Genomic DNA, 9,033 nt, shown 5'->3' with positions numbered 1-9,033 from the left:
CTTCCTCGAGTCCAATGGGAATCCAGACCCGGGAAGAGAGTTCAGACAGCGCCGAGGAGAACGAGAGACGTACGTACCGCTGTCTCTTAGTGTTGCGGCATGCGCCTCCATTCAGGGACTAGCCTTGTCTTACCTCTGTCTGTCCCACAGGTTTAGAGATCCACTTGGAAGCCTCTGAGAAGGAGAAGCCAGTCATGATCCTGAATCACTTCAATTCAAGCTCAGCCAGACCTACGGCACAGGTCTTACCAGTGCAGAATGACGCCGGGTCCAGTCCGTCCGCTCACCACCCTTTGCCCGTGCAGATGATGGCAGCAGGCTCCCCGCACATCACCCCAATTAGGATACTGAACTCTTTGCACAAGCCGGAGCGAGGGAGTACAGACATGAAGCTCCTTTCATCCTCTATGCACTCACTCCTGTCTTTGGACGACAGGACAAAATTCTCGCCTGGACCCCCCCGAAGCAGCATCAAGATGGAGAAGAGCTTTGGAAACACAGTAATGGACGGGATGTCGGCGTCTCCCCATCAGCCCTTGCAAGTGCCCTCAGGAGTACCGGAAAATGGTTCATTGGCCCCTTCCCTGAACTTTGGCCCGCGCACCAAAGTGGTTCACGCTTCCACCCTCGACAGAATGGTGAAAACAGCCCAGCAGCCAGGAATGATTGTGGAGACGAGCACTACGGCCCCCGTCACCTCCAGCGCAGTCTTCCACATGGCACGACAGCCCATCAAGCTCCTGGTGTCCTCTTCCGTTCCGACCGATTCGACGATCGCGGGGCAGAGCTCCTGCTCCAGTAATATGCAATTCAGCGTGTCCCCAGCAATAATAACTCCCCGGACTGCTCTCTACACAGCCAACACCAAAGTGGCCTTTTCTGCCATGAGCAGCCTGCCAGTCGCCCCGCTGCCCAGCAGCAGCAGCAGCTTCTGTGCGAACAGCAACACTGCCTCCTCCAGCAGCCATCCCTCCACAGCCTTCCCACACATGACCAACCTGCCCAGTTGCCCCGCCCCCAGTTCCAGCCCCACCCTTTCCACCCCTGCCGAGAACAGTTACTACAACGGTGGCGGCGGCTCGCCAGGGAGCATCCCAGTGCCCAGTCAGACGCACCACCATCACCACCACCATCAGCAGCAGCCTCCTGGTTGCATGGTCTGCAGCTCCTGTGGCTGCAGCGGCAACTGCGGGTCGAGTGGCCTGACGGTCAGTTACGCCAACTACTTCCAGCACCCCTTTCCCGGACCGTCCATGTTTCCTTTCCCCTTCTTGCCCTTCAGCCCTCTGTGCAGCAACGGCTACGTCAACACGCAGCAGTACAACAGCAGCTCGGCTTTTCCCATGGCCCCCTCTCCTTACAACGGTGGCCTCGCACCGGACTCGGTCATGAGCGGGCAGTCCACGTTTGCAGTCCCACCCATGCAGAGCTTCATGGCGGGGACAGCAGGGGTGTATCAGGCGCAGGGGATGATGAGCAACAGCAGCAGTATGGGCCACAAAAAAAACGGGCATCTCTCCTGTTACAACTGTGGAGCCAGCGGTCACAGAGCTCAAGATTGCAAACAGCCACCAATGGACTTCAACAGACAAGGTGAGGCTTGTGCTGGGTGGAGCTGGGAGACCATTCAAAATGTGCGTCTCTCCGTTTGAGGAAGGGGGAGACGGACATGGGAGCATCTGCCAGTAATTTAAACACAGGCCAGGCCTGCAGGTGCCCTACTGGCATTCACTGTAGTTCTGCAAATGGCTTCCTGTTGTTTGTGCTTTTGTCTTTCCTGAGCATGAGCAGTGAGAGGGCCAGAAGCAAATCTGAGAGTTCTAAATGGCAGGAGATGAGGATCCACAGCCCAGCAAGCCTTGTCAGGGCTGAAGGGGTTAATTTTGGCCCTTAGCTGGAGGGTTTGAGATTGCAGGCTTCCAAACCAATAAGCTACCTTCTTCAGCTTCTTTTAGGAAAGTCTGTATCTTATGTTACACTGGTTGCCATCTGCCATTTTAGTTGGGTCTGAACTGCTGTGTGATCTAGCCTGTACGAAAAATGAGCGGTGCTGACTTCTTTTTCTTCTTCCTGCAGGTACATTTAGGTTAAAATATGCTCCACCCACTGAAAGTCTAGATTCCACGGACTGACATTAACTCCACAGACTTGATACTTTGTGATGGCAAAACCCCTGGACTAATTAGGAAGCTTCATATTGGAACCTGAAAAGTCCATTTGCTGAGCGTAATGTATTTTTTTTTTTTTAATCCAAAGGTGCTCTACTTCACTACACTAGGAAGGAACGGAAGTCTGGGGGCTTATCCAACCCATTTTTACCAATTGCCAAATTATAACACGGATCTTAATGCTGGGCCTTTCCGAGGGCAGGTGGAACTGGCCAATTAACCTTTTCTGTCGTAAACAAGCTCCTGCACTTTTTTCCCGCTGAAGAATGTTGCCCTACGTGGACTTCCGGGGCTGAAAACTCAAAACTCCCGGGCAGCTATGTTGGAATCTGGAGGGCGAGCGAGAGGTTGATGGTGCAGCAGCCACTCGCGGGCTGAACACTTGACATGCCAAGGCTTGGTTTAAAAAAAATGTCTACTTTTTTCTCCAAACAAATCAGGCACTAAACTCTGGGATTTTAAAGGATTGCACTACAGAAGAATGTATAATTCTGTTCCGAATGTCTGCGTTTTTAGCAGACGGATACGCTGAGACCAGTGCGGGAGAAACAGATTTCCAAACATTGCAAAACAGGCACCAGCAGACGATGTGAACTTCTAATAAAGAAATCTCAATCCTCTCTCCTCTCTCTCCCAAAAGAACCATGGTGGAAGTTTCAGTTAATGCTGGGAATGGTTATGCTGTGCTTGTCAGCATTTATTCCTAAACAGAACTCCATTAACCAGCCGCGGCTTAAATGTAGTTTCCAAGGGTCTAAGGCCAGAGCTGAAAATTGTAAACCATTTCTCTTTCCCCCCACCTCCCGCTTTTCCCAAAGGTTACTCTTCCTCTCTGACTTCTAAAATCGTGTTGCCCGTATCTTGGGTTTCCTTTGCTGGAAACAGTACTCTGCCTTAGTGTAGTTTGCAACCTGTTGCTTTAGTAAACACAGCAAAGATTGCATAGCCTTTCACTACAAGAAGCAGAAGTCACTACAGGAAAGGGGGGGCAGCTGTGCTGCTTGTCTTTCTCATTAGGGGTTCTCACCCAGTCTCCTTTATCAAAAGACACTAATAGAGTATTAGCTTTGACGTTAGCTACCGCGTGCGCTTCTCCACTAACTTTAAATTCGCTTAGGCTGAAGTCAGCCAGTGCATACGGCAGCCTAGAAATAATATGGACCTTCCTTACAAAAAGGAGGAAAATTCCGTGCACGAATGCCATGCGCTGCGTTGTTTCAGTGACGGAGCTGAAACTTAAAACTGCTGTGCCCACAGGTCGTGTTGCATAAGCTGGTGTGGTTGTGGCAAATGGATATTGCTGATGGCAGCTACAGGTGCCAGGGCCTTGGCCACGCCTCCATTCTGCAGGTATATCTGGTAATAAATGCTCCTTTGCTGTTGCCAGGTATGGCAGGGGCAATCATAGCTCTGGATGGCAGTAAATTTAGTTGTGTAGCAGCAAGGGCCAGGATTTTTGCTTTCTTCTGTAATGCCCGGGGTGAGCGCTACCTTATTCTTCAGAGCAGCAGGTCTTCCCTTGTTGCCTTTGAAACACAAAACGAACAACCTGGTGTATTACTTTGCTCAGAGGCATCTGTTTTTTTCAAAAATATCTCTGGGAGGAAACTTAGCATGAGATTCATGCAGTTTCTTGGCTTAATGGAAACCGAGTCCAAAGCTGTATCATCAGGTTTCTGGTAGCCCACAATACCATTTGTCACTTCTATGCAATTTGCATCCAGAGCCTGGCTTAGGCAAAATACATCTAAGCAACTGTTTGCCATGAATGACTGAATGTGAAAATATATATGGTGGCCAGGAGGAGACATGTAAAACTGTATCACAGGGGATATGACAACTGACGGAGCAATTTACTTTGCCTTAATAGTAGGAACGTTTTGCCACACAGTTTTGCACCTTTCACTTAAGGGTTAGCCTCTCCAGAAGGCACGGAATATGTGCTGAAAGGCAAATGTTTCCATTTGAAAACAAATTAGCATGCATTTTTCGGGAGCAGCAAAAAGCCTTCACCTGTGGCACTTTGTGGGGAACGATGGTGTATGAATATATTCATCATGAACTTGACTGGGCATCTTCAACTGGAAAAACTGGCTAAAATGTCTTACAATCAGGGCTTTAGAAATTTGAGATTTTTCCTTCATCTAAAAATGGTCATTTTCTTAACTGCCCCCTTTTACCTTTCAGAAGAAATTATCTTGGGCAAGTGAAACTACCCCTAGGTAAATTTTAAAGAAACTTTGTTCACTCCCAAAAGGATTTGTTTGAAGCTGTATAAAGCATGCCTAAGAACTGGTTTTTTTAAAAAACTACCTTACCAAGGCGGAACATACATCAGACCTCGAGCATATAAGGAAATGGACATTAAAAAAATTAATACTGTCTGATTTGAGTCTGTGTGTATGAAAAGGATCTGGGAAAGATGCAGCTTAGCTCCTTTTCTGAAAAAGGTGAAGCATAATGCAAAACCACCAGCAGTCCTGGCGTAGATGGGATGAAATACAGCTTCTACTTATTAACCTTAATGGCAAACTTCACTAGAAGTAGTTCAGAGCCTACTAACAGTAGTGACATAGATGTCTGTGGGTGCATCGTGCGACTCCCGCTAGGTCTTCGCTAATGGGAAACATTACAGCTCATCTACAAGCTGTCTTAGGTCAGTGCCTGATGGAAGGGAGGACCTTTCTGAAGTACCTGTAAGCTCCCCTCACCTGTATTTCATGCCATCCCAGAGCATGAAACCCCCCCCCCCCCCCAATACCACATGCTGCAGCTTTCGTCTGCAATTTGCTGTCAAGTTGGTAAAGGCCTTTTTAAAAAAACAAACATATTTATACCAGCCTGAACTGCTTTGCTGGATGTGGCCAAAGGTAGGAGTAAAAGCAGCACTAATTCAAAAAGCTCCTGGCATCCAACTAATTTGTCAGTGTTGTAACCAACCCTTGGGACTATTTCCGCATTTACACACGTAGAAAGAGAAGCCTGCCTCTCACAGGGCAGGTGAGCCTGTTTCTTTTAGGACGTAACTTCCCTCTAGGAATGAAGGAAACGCCTCAGCCCATTTTGAGCCATTTCTTTTTACATCTAGTATTATGGGTGGGGGGGGGAATGTGCATGTAACTTTATAAATATTAAAAAGTTTTGTAAATATTTAATATCCACCTAATTTGATTTGGAATTGTAAATGTCAAGTATTCTGGTATTGGGATTTTTATGTTTTATTATACTTTGTTAAAGGTAAAATTGTACATTTTTAGGATGTTTTTATCTGAGTAAAATTTAATGTACTGAAAAGAGTAATTAAAGACCATTGTAGTGTCTTTTCAGACATCCTCAATGATTAGTATTTCCACCCAGATTCAGCAGAGTCAACCAAAGACTAACCGTGAACACACATTTCCTCAGAAAGTGGCGGCGGCGGCCGCTGATGGGATATTCAAGAACTTGGGCCGTCTTCCAGTCCGCCTCTTCTGCCAGGAAGTTCTTTTTAACGCCAGGCCACCCCCGTAGCCATTTTGAATCCAATTCTTGAAAAAGCTGGCTTCTTTTGTAACGGTGGACCGTGCGAGGGGACTCCTCCAGTCTGCGTGCCGGTGCCCCTAACCACACAGGATCCTCCCTGCTGCCACAATAAGCACAGCTGGCTAATGGGTCCAGGTATGCAGCACTAGAACCTTTCTAAAGACAGAACTGTGAATCACCCCAACTTCAGATCAAACCAGGATAATTCAGATCAGCACTTTAAAAAAAAAATGTACAGGAATCAAGTAGTTGATTATATATGCATGTTTGTCTATCAAGAGAGATCTTTAGCTGAACAGAAGACAGGCTATTCATAAAATTTTACAGTAAGTTGAAAGCTCACAGTGAACGCTTTAAAAATCAGAAGCAAGCGCTAAGCGTATGCATGCAAGTGGTACAAACTGTAGACATAACTGATGTCCAACAGTGTGCCAAGATGTAGCATTGCTCCCCCACCCCCACTTAGCAAAAATTAGGTTTCTAGAACGGATGCATTTCGGCTCACACACGGTACTATACAAGAGTTCAGTTTTAGTCAGCCTGCTACATTTCACTGTACAATCAGCGGGAAGCAGGCCATTTCGCTGAAGTATCTTCCCTTTTGCACAGGACATAATCCTGCTTGCAGCAACATTAAATGGTGAGTCCCATACAACTGACGGGAAGCTTCAGTGACAGACCGGTTCACCTGCTCTTTGCGAGTTTAGGTATTCCTCAGGGTTGGACATGGGGAAATCCACCCTCCCACTAAAATCAAATGTCATGCAACTAATTGGGGTGAACTCTGTGGCCAGAGTTTGGGGTTCATGCTGCTGAAAGCCAATGTTTTCTTTAATGGTGCAATGCTCGCCTCCTTTTTGTTCTTATAAAGCTGGAGAACAAAGCAGGAAGAGACACTTTTAAGGATCACAGAGTGGCCTTGCTGTTCCTTCGAAGCCTCACACTTTCAATGCCAATATCGTTCAGAAGACCAAAGCAGGGCAGATGTACAGCTTGGACGGTACAGCTGACAAAATGCTGAAGATTCTGGTTAGACTGAAGATTCCCTCAAGATGGTTACTGTTAAGTGCACAATCTAGTTTTAAAATATACAGTCCCTAAAACTAGACTTAAAGCTGTGGTGCATGATATATATATATATATAGATAATATTTAGCAAACTCTACTGCAGAATAAAATTCCCTACCACCACAAGCCATGACCTCTTAAAACACCAACGCAAAAAGCTCTTGGCAAAGGAGGCCAGGCACAGAGATCCTGACTTATTCCCTCTTGAGGGGGACGGGGGGAAAAAAATGTTAGGAGATCTGAGTAGGGCTTAACAGAAGGAGATGTCACACCGAAGCGTTTCAGTTTGCTATTAAGTGTTAGCTCAGCTCCTAGGATTACAGTAACTCAAACTTCCCTTTTATTGGCAGCTTTAATACACATGGTACGATTTCCGTCAGGTTCCAGAGCCTACAAAGCGTGCACCTGCCTGTGCGGACTGAGAGCAGGCTGACCAAGCTGGGCCGTCTGTCCATCCCGGCACTCCTCTGTTCCAATATGCACAAACAAAACAAGGTACGATGAGGACACCCACTAAGCACGACTACAGTGAGCGGGTGGGTGACATCCCTTTCTTTTTTCCTGTGGGAGGGAGGGGTAAAAACTATCCTAGGCTACGAGCCGCTGGTTATGATGGTTTACATGGAGGGCTGTGTGCCAAATGTTTCCTGAGAGGCATACACCATGTACAGGAAGCCGTCTTCATCCTTCTCGCTTTCGTATACCTCCGAGATGGGCGTCGAGACGCTCACCATGCTGTGTCCGTTCACCAGTAAGAAGAAAGCTTGATTGGAATTCAGCTGCAGGCGGCGTCTGTAAAACAGAAAAGGTGTTCAGGAAAGCGGCTGGACCCCATCACGCTGAAAGCCAAGGACGTTCGTGCACAATGCTAACTATCGGGTCCCCTCGAAGGTCCAGGCTTAGCAATGGAGAGGAGAGGGCTGCTCAGCCGATGGACTGAAAACTCATCCAACACGTTGGTGCCCTCTATATGGTGCAAGCAAACGGGACAAAAGCAAGCAGTGAATGCTGGAGGCTGTGTGCATATTAATCTTGTGCTTTTGGTCCTATTGTTCGAGACCCGAGTGTGCCGCATGACGGAGTGAGCTCCCGTCTCTAGTTCCAGCTCCTGCCAACCTAGCAATTCGAAAGCAAGGGATTGCAAGCAGATAAATAGGTACCACTTTGGTGGGAAGGTAACAGCGTTCTGTGCGCCTTGGTGTCTAGCTGGCCACATGACCACAGAAACGTCTTCGGACAGCGCTGGCTCTTCGGCTTGGAAACGTAGATGAGCACCGCAACCCTAGGGTCGGACTCGACTGGCTTTCGAGCAAGGGAACCTTTACCTTTACCTTTGGTCCTATGGCAGAAGGATGTTAACCTGTGCATTACCCTTTAAGTGAACTAGAGCGCCAGCCCACCCATGTCAACTGCAAGACCACTTGGTTTACTCCGTTCCCCACTTCTTGCCCAGCTTCTCAGGCATCCCAAATAATCACGCCCCAGAGAAGTGTCGGGGGCACAGAGGAGCTGCAAAAAAGCAGCCAGTGAATCCCGGCCCCGACACGGATGGCCCAGGTTAGCCTGTTCCCACTGGATCTTGTCAGCTAAGCAAGGTCAGCTCTGGTTAGTACTTGGATGGGAGACCGCCAAAAAAGCCCAGGGTTGGTACACAGAGACAGGCAAGGGCAAACCACCTCTGTCCGTCTCTTGCCCTTGAAAACCTAACAGGGTTGCCAGAAGTCAGCCACGAGTGGACAGCACTTTCCACCACCAAATACCGACAAGTTGTGGTAGGTTGCCCGGAGTGTCTTAGTGCCCATCATCCTTGCTAGGCTCACAGAGTTTGTTCACTCAGAAGCCTTTTCCGTCTGCATAACACAAACTATTATCCTGGCCAGAGAGAGCAGCCAAGTAACAGATCTGTGGCAGATGGGGGATTTGAACCTGGGCCTGTGCACACACACACACCCCGCCCAGTTCAGCACTTTAGCTGCTACGCCTGGGAAGCAGTTAGGAGGAGATTGGATTGATACCCCACCCTTCACTACCCAAAGGAGTCTCAGAGCGGCTTACAAACTCCTTTCCCTTCCCCTCCCCACAACAGACACCCTGTGAGGTAGATGGGGCTGAGAGAGCTCTGACAGAAACGGCTCTTTTTCAAGAACAGCCCTTATCAGAACCACGGCATGCCCAAGGCCATCCAGCAGGTGCAAGTGGAGGAGTGGAGAAACAAACCCGGTTCTCCCAGATTAGAGTCTGCGCGCTTAACCACTACACCAAATTGGCTCTCCTT

The 9,033-nt window shown here is 48.2% G+C and overlaps 2 protein-coding genes across 2 annotated transcripts in view; one reads left to right on the top strand and one right to left on the bottom strand.

Annotated features, from left to right (window-relative positions):
- Positions 1-4,550, top strand: part of ZCCHC14 (zinc finger, CCHC domain containing 14) — a 36,507-nt gene extending 31,957 nt beyond the window's left edge. Inside the window, exons 11-13 of the mRNA XM_015415482.1 lie at positions 1-69; positions 151-1,593; positions 2,077-4,550. The exon at positions 1-69 is cut by the window's left edge and continues 72 nt beyond it. Coding sequence (XP_015270968.1) covers positions 1-69; positions 151-1,593; positions 2,077-2,132 — 1,568 coding nt within the window. The 3' untranslated portion in view covers positions 2,133-4,550. The remainder of the gene's footprint in view (positions 70-150; positions 1,594-2,076) is intronic.
- Positions 4,551-5,376: 826 nt separating this feature from the next.
- Positions 5,377-9,033, bottom strand: part of MAP1LC3B (microtubule associated protein 1 light chain 3 beta) — a 10,619-nt gene continuing 6,962 nt past the window's right edge. The window contains exon 4 of the mRNA XM_015415477.1: positions 5,377-7,550. Within this exon, the coding sequence (XP_015270963.1) occupies positions 7,376-7,550 (175 nt within the window). The 3' untranslated portion in view covers positions 5,377-7,375. The remainder of the gene's footprint in view (positions 7,551-9,033) is intronic.

Source organism: Gekko japonicus, unplaced genomic scaffold, assembly GCF_001447785.1.
Source record: "Gekko japonicus isolate JY-2015 unplaced genomic scaffold, Gekko_japonicus_V1.1 scaffold1502, whole genome shotgun sequence".
NCBI lineage: Eukaryota > Metazoa > Chordata > Lepidosauria > Squamata > Gekkonidae > Gekko > Gekko japonicus.
Note: the sequence above shows the minus strand (reverse complement) of the source record. Positions and strands in the feature narration are given on the sequence as shown.